This window comes from Talaromyces rugulosus, chromosome III, assembly GCF_013368755.1.
Source record: "Talaromyces rugulosus chromosome III, complete sequence".
NCBI lineage: Eukaryota > Fungi > Ascomycota > Eurotiomycetes > Eurotiales > Trichocomaceae > Talaromyces > Talaromyces rugulosus.
Genome location: NC_049563.1, coordinates 3,209,574 through 3,229,570, shown reverse-complemented (window position 1 = coordinate 3,229,570; position 19,997 = coordinate 3,209,574). Strand labels below are relative to the sequence as shown.

At 47.0% G+C, this 19,997-nt stretch overlaps 5 protein-coding genes across 5 annotated transcripts; all 5 read right to left on the bottom strand.

Moving 5' to 3' along the window:
• Positions 1-791: 791 nt before the first annotated feature.
• TRUGW13939_05980 (uncharacterized protein) lies at positions 792-1,351 on the bottom strand (the record flags this gene model as incomplete). The annotated part of the gene is made up of 3 exons (XM_035489137.1): positions 792-1,129; positions 1,206-1,255; positions 1,338-1,351. The coding sequence occupies 3 exons, from the start codon at positions 1,349-1,351 to the stop codon at positions 792-794; spliced, it is 402 nt and encodes a 133-aa protein (XP_035345030.1).
• Positions 1,352-2,020: 669 nt separating this feature from the next.
• Positions 2,021-4,730, bottom strand: TRUGW13939_05979 (uncharacterized protein; the record flags this gene model as incomplete). The annotated part of the gene is made up of 3 exons (XM_035489136.1): positions 2,021-2,512; positions 2,569-4,347; positions 4,407-4,730. 3 exons carry the CDS (start codon positions 4,728-4,730, stop codon positions 2,021-2,023), a joined length of 2,595 nt encoding a protein of 864 aa, XP_035345029.1.
• Positions 4,731-5,274: 544 nt separating this feature from the next.
• Positions 5,275-8,112, bottom strand: TRUGW13939_05978 (uncharacterized protein; the record flags this gene model as incomplete). Its single annotated transcript, XM_035489135.1, has 1 exon — positions 5,275-8,112. The coding sequence occupies one exon, from the start codon at positions 8,110-8,112 to the stop codon at positions 5,275-5,277; it is 2,838 nt and encodes a 945-aa protein (XP_035345028.1).
• A 4,518-nt stretch (positions 8,113-12,630) lies between these two features.
• On the bottom strand, positions 12,631-14,024 carry TRUGW13939_05977 (uncharacterized protein; the record flags this gene model as incomplete). Its single annotated transcript, XM_035489134.1, has 5 exons — positions 12,631-12,967; positions 13,019-13,078; positions 13,135-13,450; positions 13,500-13,579; positions 13,633-14,024. The coding sequence occupies 5 exons, from the start codon at positions 14,022-14,024 to the stop codon at positions 12,631-12,633; spliced, it is 1,185 nt and encodes a 394-aa protein (XP_035345027.1).
• Positions 14,025-17,410: 3,386 nt separating this feature from the next.
• On the bottom strand, positions 17,411-19,300 carry TRUGW13939_05976 (uncharacterized protein; the record flags this gene model as incomplete). Its single annotated transcript, XM_035489133.1, has 4 exons — positions 17,411-17,644; positions 17,730-17,806; positions 17,881-18,226; positions 18,293-19,300. The coding sequence occupies 4 exons, from the start codon at positions 19,298-19,300 to the stop codon at positions 17,411-17,413; spliced, it is 1,665 nt and encodes a 554-aa protein (XP_035345026.1).
• Positions 19,301-19,997: the final 697 nt, after the last annotated feature.

Genomic DNA, 19,997 nt, shown 5'->3' with positions numbered 1-19,997 from the left:
ACAGCGCCCCAACGTCCGCGCCTCGAATTATGTCATAATCGCCGACACTATCCATTAAGGGTAGTTAGTGTATTGGACTTTGTATACTGTTCATTTGGACCCCACGATGTCCGTTGATCTGCTTAAAATAAGCCAGCAAATCACGTCTCGCCCCAGCACAGCCTTGGCAGGAACAATGCCATCATTGATAATGGAAAGAATCCTGTAGCCTGTTTCATTTGGACCAATATACGAGATGATCGGCAATTATACAAGCTATAGCTATTCAGGTTGTTTGGCCTATAGCAAAAATTGAAGATACATGGTTTCATACAAGAGTCTCAGTTTCATTGATTACTTGCTCACTGATCTCATATTCAATATCCGTCGTGTTATGCATATGAAGCTTTCAGGTTCCTTTATGTCTGGATCAATGGTCAACAGCATAGCGCCATGTTCTTTTTGCCAACCCTAATTAAAAAGTCCTCAAACATTTATTGTAGCAGAGACAATTCACACACGCCCACCAAAAGTACATAAAAAAAATTCCTCAAACAGAGCAAATGAACAAACTTCCCGGGACCTGATGATGGCGACTTTCATTTGAGCTTGAAGCGAATGAAGCCTCTGGCCCAATGCTTCGAATTTCGAGAGAGCGAGTATCGAGATGGATCAAACGTCACAGTATTTCCCTTTGGAAATATTTCCCCTTGATCCTGATCTTGAAACGAATCATCCCACGAGCCGAACTGTTCGGAAATAGAAACGACAAAAGATAGAGAGACAGAGAGAGATAAGCTTTTTTTTTTTTTTTAGAAACCCCGACCACGACCACGACCGCCGCCGCGTCCACGGCCACCACCACCTCGTCCTCCTCCTCGACCACCACGGGGCCCGCCGCCGGGGCCACCACCCCTTCCACCGCGCTCTGCCTCTTTCCTAGCCTTGTTCTTGGGCTTTGGTTGATCGTCGATCAACAGGGTATCCAGCGGAAGACTGTCGGGGAGGATGAAGTATCTGATAGTCGAGCCACGGATATTGATCGTGTCCAGCGAGATCGGGTCGCGGCCCTTGGCGGTCATCTTGACTGTTCGCAGAGCCGTGTTCATCTGTGGCGACACCGAGGCGATTGTACCGGAGAGGATGGTTCCTATTTTAAGCAAAAAAAAAAATTAGAGATCCCAACAACACAGGTCGCTGTTTCTAAGGATGTAGTGGTAATTTACCATTCTTCAACTCGATCGTCACCGTCTCATTGATACATTTCATAAGAAACCTATCACCATTCAATGTCAGTAACTCTCATAGGAAAAACTCCTCCAGACAAGGAAAAACAGAGCTTGCAGCCACACACGCACCGAACGAGCTTCATTGCGACAAGAGTCTTTCTTGGAGCGCGCCGCTCCGATCTTCTAAAAAAAAGCTTCTGAGAAAAAGAAGAAAAAAAGCCCCTTCAGACTTTAAACAACCGGATCCAAATAGGATATGTTTGATCAAATAACTCGACTCGTGGTTGGCGTGATGAGCAATACAATATATCCAGAGAACCTGCCGACTTTCTTTGGTGCGGGAAGCCCGATTGCGGCTCAGAAGCTTTCGACGTATGTGCACGTGACCTGGCGTCGAGGGCGGAGGGCCATCTACAAAAATGGGAATATTCGCAACCTGCCATAAAACCGGAAGAAATATTCGTTTATAAGATGAGTCTATCTAGTAATTGACACGTTCATAATGTTTGCAGAATATTACAGCATTAAAGGAATATAAACCACATGGTGGAACTTGTACCTAGCTAGTCCTATTAACAAGGGAAAAAACACGCTGACATGATGAAACAAAAAAAAAAAAAACAAGAAAAAAAAACAAATTAATGGTATCTCATTAAATCATAACCAACGACAGAATGTCCCATTCCCGTCATCATCATTTACCATGCGCCTCCCGAAAATATTCCTTTTTTTCACTTCTCTTCTTGTTGTTAGCAAGATGCAACGCCTATTTTGTAAAGCACAGATCATCATCCTGTCGAATTCTCTAAATGTCACAAACAGCAGTGTCGAGCCTTGAAGATCGATATCTTGTCATCGTAGTACAGAATCTCCCGCAGCTTGAAAAACAATTCGGCGTTTCCGACGCCGTTCGCCTCGTCTTCTTCCGAATACCCGTCGTCTTCTTCGTCCGGCGAGCTCAAGCTCGAGGTATCGTCGTCCTCGTCGGTCTCGTTGTCGAATCCTTGCATATTCGCTTGGTCTTCTCCTTCGCTGTCTGCTTCTGAGCCTGCGGACCATTGGGCGTCAAGATAAGAAGATTCGTCGTCTGGCTTTTTGTCCTTTGTGGCCGTTTCGAGAATCTCGAAACATTTCGTCTCGATGCCAACGTAGCATAGTTGAATCTCAGGCCGCAGCGCGACTATGTCTAGGATTTGCAGAGCGAGTTCCCGCTGCTTGTCTTTTTTCAACGATGGATCGTACATATTGGGCAAGTAGAGAGCACGCAAATGGGGTATGTTGGGAAGTCGCTGCAGAAAAAAGTGCTACAGAAGTCAGTATTATCCTGTTCTTTCTCTCTTTTGCATGAAAAAAAACTCACCCAATCTCGACGATCCATCCCGATGCCCAACTCTCGCAGTTGCGGCATCCGACCACTCGTCACAAACGACAGGGCCTCCCTTGGGAGCATCCACTGCCGCCAATGTCCATGGCTTGAAGATAAACTTTCAGAGCGGCGAGAACGATCAATCAAAACCTTTTTCAGACTAGACCTTTGACGACGAAGCACGTGCTTGTAAATAGCTTCAATCGACACAATAGAATCATATGAGTTGCCCTCTTGGAAATAAAGGCTCTCCAATGAATTTGGCGAAACAGTATCTTTTAAAAAGAGCATCAAATAAGGAGAAATCCGATCAGTGTGCAGATGCTTGAGTTTAAGGGGGTAGTTCTTCGGCGGCATCGTCTCTTGTGAATCTGAAGGTTTTGGGTTGCTTGGGGGCGAATATACCCTGCGAAGAGCTCTCCACAAAGAGTCATGCTCTTCACAGTGAAGGAGGGTCAACGTTGTCAAGCGAGTCCAGTCCAGTGCCTTGATCATAACTCCTGCTGAAAGAACAACGTTTTCAAGTTCCAAGGTCTCAAGAAGGATCTTTTTGGGTTTTTTTGCCTTGGGTTGCTTGCCAGCTTCCGGGCCTGGAAGATTCCGATTGTCTCTAGAAGTATCGTTCGCATCTTGTGTATCTTTAGGGTCATCCTGCCTATCGTCGATAGTCATATCACAAAGCCCCTGCGCGGCATGCACGATGTCGTCGTTCGAATCAGGCGAAGCTACCACGGTGGGTGCAGTAGAGACATTGGCCGAGTCTTTATTATCCTTTGTCTCGTCGCCAGATGCTCCCGGAGACGGCGGGTCTTGCACTTGAAAATCCTTCAGAAGAATTGACATTACGCCTCCATGTTTTGGCCAGCCCGGGATGGCGCGTCGCGGATTTGGATTCACCAGTACAGGTCGCATGTCTATCGGATAGACCCAGTCATGTAAGCTACAGCGTATAGACATGCCGATACGCAACTCTGACAATCTAGATCGTGATCGGTCGATCAGTACAGCCATCTCTTCAAGATACGCCGGTTCGTCGATTTTCAGCACCGTCAACGACTTCAAGGGCGGCAAAACCGAAAACGACGGGTACTCGATATGACCATAGCGGTGCATCAAAGACTGAAATGGGTTGGACTCTGCATTATCTGGCAGATTGAGTAAATTGCGTATGTTGTTGTTTTCCGAATTATCGTGCCACCGAATCCAAACTTTTTCCAGACGACACTCGTGGTTTGCTCTCGTACCCAGGGACGCAAGAGCCAGGAAAACGTCTCGCATGACACCCGTGGGCATATCCCACACAAAACTCTCCAAGTTAACCATCCTTGCAACGGCCAATGCAACGAGCGTGCCCAGCATCTTCCCAGTCTCCTTCGTGATGGCGTATTCATGCACCCACTCCGACGGCCCATTTCCGACTGAAAACTTCTTGGTCCACCGCGCATAATAGTTGCCAAATCTGATGCTACCAAATCTTGTAGTTATTGCGGGCGGTTGTCTGGCAGTCTGGTGCTCGCGCTGGTCACATCCGCAGTGCTGGCAGTGGTGGCGATCGGACAAACTGTTTGCTGCGGGCAGTTCCCGAAAGGCATGATCTCCCATTACCAATGTAGCCAGCCCGTACGACAGGGCATCCACGCCAACGGGTTGATCAGAGCTCGGACCAGGTTCCGGCCAAACGATGTCGAAACGTGAGTACATAGCGGGGATGGCCAGAGTGTGGAGCGCAGAGCATGTGAGGGCAAGGGCCGTGAGGTCGTTCGTCAACGTTATCTAACAAGACAGGAGTTAGTATGGAATGTGCAAAAAGAGCAGAAAGATTTTTGTTTTACCTCTTTTAGAATCTCCTTGAGAATGTCAAGAGGTAGATCCAGCAGTTTGAGTCGCGACTCCGACGGTTTGGGTGTAGACTCTGCTGTTGTTGTTGTTGACGGCGCAAGAGAAGCACCAGGTTGATCTTCCATAGCTGCCTGAGGCACTACAGCCTCACCAAGTGCTGTTGATGGCGGTTGGGTTTGTGGATGTGCGGGGTGGTGAGGCAGCAAAGACCGCTCGCTCGCCGCCAGAGAAATTCCATCATCAGCTTCCTCCTCGTCCGAATCCGAGCTCTGCGATGCCGCAGTAGTAATATCTTCTGCCAAAGAATCATCATCCATGGTGCCGAGAGGGAATAATAAATCGCTGTTTATCCCATCTATGAGTCGCTGCGGAGCTCTCAGGTGCCAGTGCACATGAGATCAGGCTTAAGTAAAACAGTCTGAGGGGAGCAAGACGATTTGACCCGTCTCGTCCCTCTCCAGCGGGATGCAAACGGGGACCGCGGTGAGCAGCAAGATGACGTGGCAAGGTATATATCCCTTGGAGTAGTGATTCGCGGCCAGTTCGTAGAGGCGTGAGGAAATGTTGAGGAAGAAGAAGAGGAGGAAGAGGAAGCTCTCTGCGGCAGCCTTAGCTGGGGAAGGACCCGCCTGCGGGGAATTGGTCCGCGGTGTTGATCATCTTGGCGCTAGGCCTGTTTTGGGATGGCCAGATCTGCTGCTAGAGATGCATGTCTTCGATAATCCTATATATCAACAGCTTGAAAACGTTTTCTCTTACTTCTAAACATTTATCAAAAACTACTAACAAATTAAAATATTGCCAATACAAAACGCAAAAAAAACATTAAAACAACAAATTATCCAAAAAAAAATCACAATATTACCGCTCTGACATATCCTCACTAGTATTCACTTCAGAAACCCTGCCCACAAACCCTTCCAGCCCCGAGAGTGAAACCGAGTCTCCAGTGGCCGAAGTAGCCGTGGTAGCTCCGGGCATAACCACAACCAACGAACCCAGCTCAACCCATTCAATAGACGAGATGAAAGCAAACGTGATATCAATATATCCATGGCCATGGGCGCTGGAGATATCAATCGTCTTCTCACTCTCGGGACGCGAGCGCCGAGGCATTTTATAGTGTTTCTCCCTGTCCTCGTCGTCGTCAAAGTTGAAAAAGTCCGGCTCGTCCACGGGCCCGCCAGGGAGTGAGTCTACCGCGTCGTCATCGGCTAGAGAAACACAGGTCACTTTGGCGGCTGCACGAATATTGCCAATGTAAATAACAACACTTCCACCCAGTATTAAGGGAGGAGAAAGAGGCGTGGAAAAGTCCCGGGCCGGGAATGTAGCCACAAAAGCGGTACTAAAGGCGAGCGAGCTGGGGATAGTAGTGCTTTTGGAAGTATCCAGAGACATCCTAGCCTGTGCCAAAATCATGCCCTTTCTCAGCCGGCCCAGTGAGTTGACCTCTCTTCCGGGGCTCCAAGGAATAGGTTCCACCCCAATCGTCCCCACTTGATCCTCTAGCAGAATCCGCACCGATAACCGAAGGTATCGCACACTGACTACCCGGACGCGCTGCCACTCTGCATGACTGAAGGTCCGGGACTTTCCGGGGAAGGATCCATGAGAGAACGACGAGGAGAACTCGCCAGGGGATGCCCGAGATCGGAGCGAACGGGGCCGTGGTGAGGCGTTTAACGGATCTTGCAGAGACCGAGATCTTAGAGAAGCCTGAGGGGCGGCGTCATCTGGCTTTGCTTCGACAGCAATGGGCCCGATGACCAGTTCATCGCCAATCGAAATGCTCCCATGCCGTACAATACCACAAAGAACGACGCCTTTTGTTTCCGAATGGGCACTATCCGCAGATAGATACACTTTTGACGGAGGGATGGCGAAGACTTCGTCGATATCAAACACATCTGTTGGTATCTCCTGGCCTGACTGTGACGGCAGTGGCCGTACAAGTCTAGAGGGTGGAGTGCTAGGAAGTGGAAGGAAGCGTAACATGGCATGGAGTTTGCCGATTCCAGAACCGTTCACGGCACTAGTGAGGAGGATTGGTATCGTACTAGACCACTGGCCGTTTATTGAATTGATCGTTTTACGGGCTTCGTCACAGTCTGTTGTCGAAATTCGCTGTAGATCTACAGCCTGGCCGGGACTGTCTATAGAAAGCATCAGTGGTTTCTTGTCCGCGAGCTTGATAGCAGACAACACCTTAGCGAGAGTCTGTTTCAGGCCCAGGCGAGATGCAAGATCCAGTTTCGTAATGCACAAAATGAGTGGGACGTCAAGTCTAATGCAGAGGTCAAGATAAGCCAAACAGAGGTCTATCTCGGGTGAACTTTCGCCATCATCTTGAGTTGCAGCCATATCCTGGGAACTATTCGCCGGGACACAAAGCACCGTGTAATGAGGAGCCCAGCTTATCAGGCCACGCAAGGTGGACTTCATATAACGGGTGAGTCCGGGGAGATCAGACACAAATGCAAGACGCCCGCCATCCGATGCAGCATGAATATCATTCCAAGCGGTCACATTTCCAGAAGCATAATTGATCACATCAACTGGTATGTTGGCTGCTGATGGAAGGGAGCCATATCCGATCAGCTCCTGGGCGACAGAACTAGTAATTCCAGAGGAGATTTCATGTCTGTGCTTGAGCAAGCTAAGCCGGCTCTTTCCTCGTCCATTATCGAGGGCAGACGACGTCAAAGTTCCAAGAAGAGACGATTTCCCTGCGGCACTAGGGCCGGTGAGAGAAACACGGATCTGCTCCGTCTGCGAACAGGCCCCTCCTCGTATACGGTCTTCTGCTTTAGAAGCGGGCCCTGATTCATCCAAACTCAAATTCTCCATGTCGAGGTCCTTTCTTGACTGGTGGGTATAGAATTCAAGGTCGGGACTGACTAGGGCTTCGGCCACCCACAGATCCGAGCTATTTGTTTTTACAGAATCCCCCTCTTTATTCTCCTCTTCGACGTCCTCTGTCCATTCACAGGTGCCAACTACTACTTTGCGAAGAACCTCAACTTTGCAGCCCAGGCTAGCAGCCATGACCTGAAGGTTGTTCAGACTCTCGTCAAGCTCGTCCGGGGTTAAGCCCACAAAGGTGCCGTCATCGGCAACACCTATCTCATAGAGCGCACCCTGACTTTCCTCCAGGCCTGGCAAAAGACGAGTTGGCTTCTGCGGAAGCCCCAGCTTGGGAGTGGCCTCTGGAAGCACCGGCAAGACCAGGTTAGCCGTAGAAGAAGAGTGAAAGGGCGAAGACTGCTGCAGACGCCAGAGCAACTGCGTGGTAAGCTGCTGCAATCTTTGCTGTCTAGTATTCAGAGACGGCGATCGAGCAGAAGGCGACGCCGCTGTCGCTTCTCCAGCCAAGTTGACGCCAGAGTTGGGCTTTGGAAGAGCGGTGCGGAAATGATATGCGCCGCCGACGACTTGCCCCGTAGACATGGCCGTGAAGAATCTGCGACGTCTGAGTAGCAGATGCAGCTTGTACTCTGTGGGGCCTTCCTGCGGCTCGGATTCCAGCTTGGTGATTCCATAGTCGGCGAGCTTGTTGGAGCTGGAGTTTACGCGGCTCTCGGTATATTCACCACCGCCAGCACCAGAAGGTGGCGGCTGGGGCGTCGAGGAGCCAGACAACGACCATGGCGAAGACACCCGAGGAGGATCGGGGTCGTAAGTAAAGACCGACGCCATTTATCTTGTTCAATTCGATATATCTCAGATCTCAGAAACTGCTTCCACTTCACTGCTGTATTCTAAGCCGTACTATTTTCCTATATGGTATTGCAGCTGTGACCGCAGTAAGAGGGCTCAAGTACGCAATTTGATGTAATAATAGATGATTCATTTTGGAATTTTTTGCGGTGAGTAGACCGGATCTTGTTCGATTCCGGGGGGGGGAAGTTGAACAAAAATTCAAACTGAGATGAGTTCAAAGAGCTAGAAGAGCATTTTGAAGTCTTTTTTTTGATTTAGATGTTCTGCGATGAGTTGGTTGGTTGATGAGTTGGCATTTGCAGTGTGCATGGGAGGTGCAGAGCGGAGAGCCGCAGGTTGTGCCAAGAGATAAGCGGGGTTGCTGCCTGAGGCGTCAACATGTATATGGCAATACTCTTGATAGCATCACCATGTGTGTTGTCAATTGCGAACTACAGGCTATCTACTGAATGGCAAGTATGAATAAACATGATTGATTAATTGGCATATTTTTGTTTGAATTCTTTCATGACTGGCAGAATATCGTCAAGTGTCACTGAGCAGCACACAACACTAAAGTATGAGTCACAATCCAGGCAGCAATTAAGACGAGCTCTTCCCAAGTAATAATAACAAGATTTCATCGATTTTATCCAACTTGGAAAAGGTACAAAGATATTCATACCGGTTTATTTTTTTATCGAGTCATTGTTGCCTAGGTATAATGTAAGACATACTATCAGTCGGACTACATCTAATAATAGTCCATACCACGTAAAATGAAGCATATCTTATCATCCGTATTATTCCTCCGATTCTTCCGATGACGATGACGTTGGATCTATTATTACTTCATTCCAATTTCCTTCCGACCAGCTAGCTGAAGATTGTCGGCGGCACGATAAGATTAAAAAAACACTCATTAAAAGAAGAAGAAAAAGCAATCACAACAATCAGCCCATAAGCACTCATTCTACGAATTACGAGCCGGAATTATCCCGTACGAGGTTCAAAATGTTGGAAGTTAGGAGATACGTAGTGTTACAATTCTAACCACGTGGCATGTGTTTTACTTTCTTTTCTTTTTTTTTCTTTTGTTTGTTTGTTTCTTCGCCTAAATGCCAGCGAGTCAGGACGTGTTGGTTAACTAACAAGTCCAACAGCTTGGTGAGGTCAGCACAAAAAAAAAAATTTTTCACTCTATGCAACGGACTACTAGTAACGACCGATAATCATCATTTCACATGTCGGATAGTTAGAACTTTCGGACTCGTGTATACTCCGTACGGATACGGACTCCAGCACACACAAGGAAAAAGCAAAAGCCACCGAGACCAAGGCCCGGCCGGCCGCTGTGGATACCCCGATTCGGGAACTTGGAAGAAGGGGGGGACGATGATCATTATTTGAAAGCTAAGCAAGACGAAAAAGAAGAAAACGCTAAAAAAAACCCCAAAAAGAAAAAGAAAGGCAAGTGGGCCGATGTTTTCTACCACGTCGTATGGAGTACTCGCACTAAAATAATAATAGCAATGAATCGCTATGTAGTAGTACTACTATGAAGCAGCTACTCCGTACCGACAGTTGGGAAAGATTCTCACACACTACGTACTAATTGCTTAGAAAACTGTAGTAAGCTGTGGATACAAACTACTACTCCGTACTATACTCCGTACCATACTACTTAAGTTACTAGTACTAATCACCCACCAAATTGGCAACAAAAAACGGGGCGATAATAGCCCGAAAAGAGGAAAGAAAAAAAATGGACCATAAATTCCCCTCTTTCCGCTCTAAGCCCCTTGTCAAGTGATCGACTGCTAATCGGGGTGTTAACGCGTGCGCCCACGGTTCTGGGAAGACGTCAGTTGCTACATCGGTTTTTTGATATACGCCAGGCGGCCAGGGAGGGGGCACGTAAAAGGGGCTTGGCAAACGTTGGGCCAGCGTAACGGTAGACCATTCATGACCCATGAAAAAATCGGTGTGTTATTATTTGTCATGGCTGAGCTGCAAAAAGGTCCCAAAAGGGGTGTGTACGAATTACTACTACAAAATATATAGTAATAAAAATGAAAAAAAAAAGGTTCACACTACGATCGAGGACATGACACTTGAACAAGTCCAAAAAATATGTTATTTTAAGGTTCATCTAGAAAAGCAAGGTTTAAACACGATCCTTTTTAGAAAGGAATCAAAAAAGTACTATATTGCCACGTTTGCCAGGATTTAGACTTTTCTGAGGAGGAAAAAGGTTTTTTTTTCTCTTCTGAAATCCTTCGCTACTAGCTAGGGTGGATTGCCCGTTGAGGTAGTCAGATGTCCGAGGATTCTACTCTATGACGAGCACTTGTAACTTTGTCCTGACTAGTTAGTTAGTACCAAGTACGGACAAATCATGGTCAACCGGAGTACTCCGTCCTTACTGGCTCTCTCACTAGTCCAGAGATAGAAACAGGGGGAGGCAGCAGCACTACCAGTCTGCCAGTCTGGTACACTAGTAGTTCTGATAGTGCAAAGTCGCACTGGGGAAACAAAAACGGTCACCGGTTCTTCATAGCTTCCGCGATCCGATCGTTCATGACTCGAGGCCAGCAAATCGAATCACGGATACGTATTCTCCACAGTGAAGTGTATTATAACTTATGGTAGTAATGGTCATGGGTGGCTGATCGATTACCTTTACAGAGCAATGGGGCAAGGAGAATTTAACTTTTTAGCAACGGCCAATTTTTCCAATTGAGGATGGTAGTTCGTTTGCCAACCTAGGTTTATTTTTTAAAATACCAAGTAGTACAGTGGTACATGTACGAGGCCTGCCATGATTGGATAACACACGTGAAGAAAAGAATCCACAGTCTTCGTGGAAGCCTTAGTGGAAGGTTCCAAAGAGTGGGGCAGGCTAACAACCCGCGCAGCTCCGTAGCGGAACTAAGGTTTCACGCTAGCGATTTATCGGGACTAGTCTGTTTTTGTATTAGTACGGGGTACTAAGTACTTAGTAGTACGTATTACGGTTCCACGCGACATGCCGCATTAGGAGACTTTTCAATTGAAAAAGCAACTTATACGTAGTCTATAATAATAATAAAATAATAATACTACTCAACTCCTTGTTTTAGGCTGCAGCTATTCGGCCAAACCGTCAAATCATAGCTTGTTGTTTTCTCCTCATTTTAGTCTGTGCATGCATGCATTATCTACTTGGCACTCGGTAACTAGTATTTCAATATTATAGTTTCATGGCTACTACTATGACCTTGGAAATCGTTAATCGATACTTAATGCTTACCTATTTGTCATTGTAGAGTCGGAGAGGAGGCACCGAAGAGAGAATATCCAAAAAAAAAAAAAAAAAAAAAAAGAGTAATGATGTAGCGAAGCAGACTATTACGAGTGTGCCATCGGGTTAAAGGTAGGCGAGCTGGAGACAAAATTGGGAAAAGATGTTTTCGACTATTTTGTATACTGGTACTATACACAATAGTTAAAGTTGGTGGATACGATACTGTATCCAAGTTGTACTTCGTAAACTATATCGACTTTACTCCGCATATTATTATTATTTTTCCCGTATAAAATTGCGTGCTAGCTGGGTCAAATCAACAAATGGTGGGTACTGCAGTTGTACGGGCGAGGCTTCGATAAAAAAAATTAGACGAGATTGTCCTCGTACAGAGAGTTTGATACACTCTGAATGGTACGAAACAAAAATGCATTATCAGGTTTGTGGATGCTGGGTTGGCGCGCGGGCTTGGCTGGCTGAGCTCAATCAAGCGCTGAGCCCAGTTAAGCACTGACCACATGGCACACACAAGACAATGCATCGCCCGATGGATCGGTGGTGAACGTTAATAATTATGTCCCCAATGTCTCTGATCAAATGGAGTCAATGATATGGATGTTGGGATGTCTTTTGAATCCATGACTCGCCAAGAGGTAACAGGCATATCAGAAGCCAAGAATAAGCAAGAATCAACGGACCAGATCGTTTCACAAAAAGTACTCCACTCTTTGGAAGATGATAATCATCATAATAGTAGTAATAATGGTAGTAATAACAGAGTAATAATAGTAGTAATAATAGAGCAATAATGCTAATCGCAATGCTAATGACGATCAATAGAGATACAGAGTGTAGACACAAAATTGACGCTAATCTCTCAACAAAAATGACAACCAGATTAAACTAGAACAAAACAAATCCAATGCACCGTACTCGCCGAAACTGATGGAAAAAAATGTACAATGTACTCCTCACGACAACACCCTTCATAATGCACTCCAAAAATGGTGTTGAAGACCTTTCCCGAGCCCAGTAGATAGCCGGGCTACATGATGTAAGGCAACGCCGGACAAATGCTAGTATTCGATCTCGAGCTTCACTCATAAGGAAGCTTGGAACATATAAAACAACAAAAAAATACAAGAAAAGAAAGACGTAATATAATACAGTCAGACGAGGCGAACGACTAGTCGGCTTTTAGTCTGATAAAGTGTTTCGAGTAGCGTCGCTTACTCAGTCGAGTCGCGGATGCCTTTGCATTTACCCTGCGATATATGCGTATTTCGCGCAGTTGTTCGTGTGAAGACGGCGCCACAATGGGGACATTCGGACTTGGCCGCGGCCCCCGAACGCTCGCGCTGGTGTCGCAGCAGATTGCTAAATGTCGAAAATTCACGGCCGTTGCATCCGTGATCCCAACACTGCGGTTTGGGTCTCGATTCAAGCACACGAACTTGGCTCTCGGGTTCTGGGGTGGTCGGGGTCGACTGGTTGCTACCTGTGTATGGAGAAGTTCTCATTGGGATCCGTGGGTCCGGGCCGGTTGTGATGGGGTAGGCATTCGATCTTGTCGTTGGTCAGCTCGGAATAAAACAAACTTAAGATTTAAAAACTTACGGGACAAAGGACGGTTGAGGAAACTCATAATTAGGTTGGTTAAAGCCAAAAGTATTAGAACTAGAACACAAATTAGCTTCGAAAAACACCGAGTAAGAATACAGGTCGATCCTTACGTAGGGTAAAATGCTTGGGGTTGTGGCTGTTGCAGACTGGCTGGGAACGATGTATTTGAAAAGACAGCGGGCTGTGATGGGAGAGGCGCATAGCCTGCGGGAGGTGTCAATGATTCGTGTGGTCGTCTCTGGTACGGATCCTCCGGTGTGCGAGTTAATGACCGTTGATATTGAGGCCACGATGCTTGTTGGGGGTGAATAGGCGCCTGTTGCCTATTTCCCTGAGGATACATCGTAGAATCAAGCGGCGAAAAGGGACTGCTCACAGCGCCAACCAGATGACTGGGATGCGAAGTGATATCAGGGTGGTAGTAACCTGGCCCGTTAGTATTATAGGACAGCAATCAATAACAAAATGTACTTACTCTGGACGCTGGCGTACATTGAATCGGAATCAAAGTTTTCGGTTGGAGGATAGGATTGATGGAGCAAGTCAAACGCAGGACTGTAGCATATTGGGTTATTAACTATACACCCAACACATTAGGGCTTACATACCTCTGACCAACGTTACCTTGAGGAATGTCAATGGGTGTTGTAGGGTTTGACGTGTGGTAAGGTTGTTGAGGTTGAGGTTGAGGTTGTTGTTGTTGTTGTTGTGGAGGAGGAGGAAGAGAAAGGATGTTGGGTTGTTCTTGAGCCAAAATGACTGGGTCGGGGTGGACCAATTGAAAGGCGTCTTGCACAGACAGATTATTCACGGGAATTGCTGCTGATAGGGCTGACTGGTGGGTGGACGGGAGGAGGTGATACTGCTGGCGTTGTGCAGGATTGATCCCCGGCTCCTCTGGTGGATCGACACGCACCCACTCGTGGTTTGACGGTAACGGTGAAGGGTCGTGGCCTTGAAAACTATAGTCGTGTGAGTGTCCACTTCCTTGAGACGACATGACGGCGTATTGGGAAGGTGATGCAACAAAAACGAGAGCGACGATATGACATGGTTTGCGTCGTGGGAGACGACCAACATACTGTTTTTAAAAAAATGTACAGAAGCACAATTATCTCAGTCCGGCAGCGCGAGGGTATGGGAGTGTTCTCGAGCTTTAAAAAGGGCGACAGATTGCAACGATGTGTCGAGAGGGTAGTAGCGAAGATGGTTAGAAATGCGTGAAAAAAAAATTTTCTTCTTCAAAGCTCAAACAGGGAGAGTCAAATCAAGAGATAAAGAATAGAGCAAGATTAAAAATAACCCCCACCATTCGTCGCAGCGTTAGACTCTTAGCAAAAGAGGGCGAGAATTCCCAGCAACTATGCCAACTAAGGGCGGCCGATGAACGTCACTGCCAGCGACTAGCTTGTCCCACCGTTCAAGGAAAGCTTCTAGAAAACGCGAAACAAGGCAAGACGCCCAGCACGGCGGTGCTAATTGAACTAGTCGACCGCTGGGTTGCGACATCTTGGACGGAGGAAATCGGGCAGCTGTGAGTGGACCAGGTGACCGACAACGACGTCGAGACAGTGGCCCAAAGGACTAAAAAAGCATCGCCGACCAAACGATAGCGCGGCCCAATACGCCGGCGGCGCCTCAAGACAGGGCTGGGCAATCAAAGCAGGGCGGGAAGCCCTGTCAACCTTGAAAGGGGGGGGGACATGGGGGAGTCCGGGACGGAGGGTTCCTTGGTTAGTTTAGTTAGCCCCTGGATACGTATTTTTTTTGAATTGAGCTAACTTGAAGATTGGAGTCCCACCAGACTAGTAGTAGCACCAACGTCTTGTCTCGTTTTGGAGATGGAATGAGAGTTATTTCGAGAACCATATCGAGCTAGACGGGCGAGTGGATATCAGCCCCATTTTGCGAGTGGACTATCTTACTACGCAGCGCAGTAGCATCACGGTCACCACGAACAGGCTGTCGTTGCAGCGACCAGCTGCCACTTTTTTGGGGGCTACCGCTATTGGCGCTGCGGCGTTTTACAGCCACGATGATGTCAATGAGGTTTTTTTCCTCTCTGTCTTCTTTCTTCTCTGTATCGGGCGAGATTGCGTGGCATTCGGGAACTCGCGACACACACGAGTTGGTTGTCATCGAAAGTATAATAATACGGAGATACGGTGTGCGATGTACCTACTCTTGAGTCTGTGTCAGCCAGTCAAAAGGTTATCTCCAGGCTCCACGTCCGATCCGATGAAGTGGGTGGTCGATGGTATGGTATGAATCATGAATCAGGAGACAAAAAACACACAAGCGGTCGGAGTTCTAGCGGGGAAGTCGCGCGGGCGGGCTTTAAGGTTTGGCCCAAATCGCGGCCCCCACACGGACTTGTCCTGTACAAAGACTACGGACAACTGCTATTATTTTTTTTCTTTCTATTGTTCTTCTTCCAGTTGTAAGAGGGGAAGAGAAAAAAAAAAACTAAAAAAAAACTAATAGTACAAATCCAATTAATCCCGTGCCGATTCAGTGTTGGTTGGTGGCCGCGGCCGCACGCCTGATCACCACGCTAGCACCGCTGATGCATGCATGGCTCCCGCAAAACTGGGCCTTGTCTGTCACGACCCAGGAACAGGGTATTATTATTACTATTAAATTACTACCTGCTGAGAGTATATTTCCCATCTATACATTTTCCTCTGTCTGCAATTGACTGCAGGAACAAAGCGTTGCAGACTTTTATTGTAGTGGCATGCAATCGTAGACGAGTAAGTGTATACAGCCTAGTCTCGATAAAGTCTAGCGCGTAATGGATCACGTGCCACTGTATGCATACCGTATTCCCCATAAGAAAACCCCAGGCAAAGCCGTACCATACGGTAAAGGGAACCGTCGACCGTTAAGGAAGCGAGCCCCACTCGCAACGTGGGCGAATCCCTGCCGTGTCTAATATTAGTATGTATTATTATTACCGCGTACTTATCGATTACTATTGTATTACTCCGTATACTCAACTTTACTCCGGACCTACACCGACTCGGAAATAATACAACCAACGCATCGTGTCTTTGTGTGCGTCAGGCTGACAATAATAATAACAACAAGAATAAAACAAAGTCTTTGTTGCTGTCTCGTCTTGTTGGCTTGTTACATACCTATGTATAGCCTGTGTGGCTGACTCGGTCATTTCCGACAACGTCTCACACTGAGACAAAAGCAGCGACAATAAAAAAAAAAAACGACAGGGGCCATATCGGTGACCGCCATTTATGCGATAAAATTATATCAAAGCTTTATTCTTTTTTTATAAAAAAAGAAACTACTACCAAAAAATCTTTTAAACAATAATCTCCCATGCATACGTAGCGTGATATCACCCAAAATAGTCACATCTCAACCACCACCCACCCCCCTGAGGCTGTGAAAATCTGGAACGTCTGCAAATGTCTGAGATGTTTTTTTTTTTTTTTTTTCTTTAAAAAAAATAAAAATAAAACTTCGAAAATCTTTTGCAACCTCAGTAGTCAGGGCTTAGCCTCAACTTCGGACTTGGCTGGCTGACCATTTTCGCCCTTTTCGACGTTCGTACACTACACGAGAACAATAATACCTTCTTTTTTTTTTGTGACGTTGCAGCCAAAAAGAAAATTTTTATACTACTACTACGTACCAAGAAAAAAAAAACCTTTTTTTAAATCTCTCAATTTCCACGTGAAAATTAAAAAAATGCTTAAAAAAGAAAAAGGTACAATCTGGCATGATGATCGGGGGGGGCCAAGCAGATGAAAAGGAGGTACGTACTAACATCTCACGTTTTTAACTGATCTCCTGTCAAACGGTCAGAGAACTTTTTGCCGATTATATCTCCTCTTTAGGTTGGTCAATTTTGTGTTTTTTTGTTTTTTTTTTCACTATTCAAGAAATGGAGAAACGGTGCGATCACAATCACCCAAATCGCCCCAAGGGCCCAAGGGAAAAGGGCCAAGACCCAATGATGAAATGGGGCCAGGAACAATGCGTTAGCGCTGTAAAGCTACGTAGTAGTAGTACATAAGTAGCTACTAATAATAATAATGTCTGCATGCATAATTCTCGTGTCCATGATCGACAATGTCCTTGGCAGGCAGACTGGCAGAGTTCGTCTAGATCGAAAAAAGTCAAATTGGTAGAAATAGGCAGGGTGGTAAAAAATAGAAAAAATAAAAAAAACGACATCCGAAGAGATCCGACTGCTTACACACGTCTAGACTCTGCCATTATTCAGCTCCGTTGTCTGTCGAGTCTCGACTGCCGTCTATTCTAGGCAACCACCGGAGTAGTATGCCCATCCAGGCTTAACCTATGCAGCAGCCTGAAGCCAGTCCCAGATAGCATCGCCCACACCTCATTCCAATGTCTGCCTTACCAATCTCCAATAGCATCCTCCTGACGCAACTCGGCTTCCACCGCGCGTTTCCGCTCAAGTGCAATGCTACTCATATTGTCTTTAAACAAGCTGTCCATGTCATCTAACGTGCGTCCCTTGGTTTCCGGCACAAACAGGAACGTCCAAACCCCAGACAGGACACAAAAAATGGCAAAGAAGACATATGCCCCGAATCCCGTTTTTTGAACCAGCGGGGGAGTAATCAAACCCTGTTGAGAATCCCATTAGTAAAAGTATGTTTTTTTTTTCTTCTCTCTTCCTACCCCACAGGATACGAAGTACTACATCACTCACGATGATAAAGTTATTCAACCAATTTGAGCATGTCGCCAGTGCAACTCCCTTGGCACGCAGCATGAATGGGAAGATCTCTGAAAATAAAGTTAAAAAAAAAGTCGCCGCAAGACCAAATCCTTCTTTCTGAAAAAAAGGGTATGTGTCATACCGGAAGGCAAAGCCCAGGCTACAGGGCCCCATGATGCCCCAAATGCGAGCATGTATACAAACAGAAAGGCGGCACTGGTCCACCCCTGGCCGCGGTGGCTAGGCCAGTCCTTGTCATACAGTCCCACCAAAACAGCAACAATAATGTGAGAGATCGCCATAACGGTGGAACCAAACATGAGGAGAGCGCGCCGTCCAACCTTATCCATAGTCCAGAGACTCGTAGAGACCCCGACTAGCTGGGTAACATTGAGTACCCCGGACATTGCTAGCTGCATGTCGTAGTCCAGGCCCATGCCTGCAAATAAACTCGGTGAGTAATAGATGAGGGCATTGATGCCGACGAACTGCACGCCAAGTTGGTAAGCCCCCTCCCCCTTCATTATTGCTACCGGGTCAATGTGTGGACTTACCTGCTGAAAGAACATCAACCCAATCCCAATCAACGTCCGCCGTCTATGGCCCTTTTTGAAACAATCCGCCCATGACGCTGCTTCTAGCAGAATCCCTTTCCACCGGCCGCCACCTTGCAGCTTTGGGTGCTTCTCTGCGCGTAGTTCCCGCTCAAACCGGAACTCAGCCAAAATCTCAAAGAACTCGTGGCGGACTCGCTTGTCGGCCCATGGAAGGGAGCGAAGCTTGGCCAGGTTCTCCAGGGCCTCCGCATGTCGGTCCTGAGAGATCAGCCAACGTGGTGAAAACGGCAAGGCCGTGACCCCGATGAGGAGAACAAAAGCGGGAAGCATTTGCAAAAAGAAAGGCAATCGCCAGGCCCAGTGGCCAGAGATGGCTCTCGTCCCGTATGTAATCCAGTAGGCAATGACAATGCCAAAGACGATTGATAGCTCCTCCATCACTAGCAATGAACCCCGAATCTCAGGAGGGCTGATTTCTGAAATGTAGAGTGGCACAACCATGCTAAGCATGCCGATTCCCACGCCGCCGATTAACCTCGCGATCGTCAGCATCGCATAGTTCGCGGCCGCTGTCTGCAGTATCGACCCAAGTGTGAAAATAAAGACGGCTAGCACGATCGAATACCGTCTTGAGATCCGGTCGGCTATCCAACCTTGGTTCAAAGCACCCAGGAACGCGCCGAGTTCGATCATCGCCGTCAGGAACCCTTTCCAAAACCCAGCTCCAGATGCGGTCGAGGCCACCCGAGGGAATTCGTCGATGAATTGGGGCATCACCAATGTCACCGATATAACGCCTTGGTCATAGCCAAATAGAAAGCCCCCGAGGGTGGCGCATGCTGTACACAGGATGATGTAGGGACCATGAACGAGTCCCCGCAATCCTGTTCGACAGTATGGTTCTCTTTCATAGACCTGTGGTACGGTTTGTGACAGCCCTGTCAGTACAAACGGTCCTATGGTCGCCTCCTCTTCGGGACTGCTGAATGTTTCTTTGGTTTCCATTTCAACGTGGGTTCTCTATCAGGTTTGTTTGGCTTTCCACGAAGAATCTTCCAGGTGAGCAGAATCCATTATTTTTTATCCTTCACTCCTCAGCTCGAGATTTGCAGCCACCGCGACATGATTTGCCAATTCGGTGAGGGGTTTGCAGTGAAGATCTTGGCTGGGACAGCATTGCAGATCTGCATTCTGGACCAATGCCAGCGGTGTGATGGCCCTGCATTGCAGCAAACTGCTGGACAAGCCCAATCAGATGCTCTTGAGTGTTGTCTGTGCTGTTGCCAGATCGAATTGAGATCGAAATCGGGAGATCGAATTTGAGTCTTCCGAGGCGGTATGTGGGGGAGGTCGGAGTGCATCTGGGGAAGGACCCCCACCTGGCATAATTCTATAGACAGTATAGTAGTAAACTATCCATATATTAAATTAAACATTGAAGCTTTTAGGAGTCATCTTTTGTGTATATATATTCTAGTACACATGTATAAATATATATATATATATATTTGAAGATAACATCAAGTTAACGTCGAAATATATGTAGTCGAGAAACTACATCTAGATTCAATATTCCAGGTCATTTTGCAACAAGCACTCTATTAGCTCTCATCAGTGATATCTACATGTAAACAACTCATAGATGATATGGAGTAGCAATCCCCCACAGAATACGGCCCCTGGAGGCTTCTGGTTCATTGAC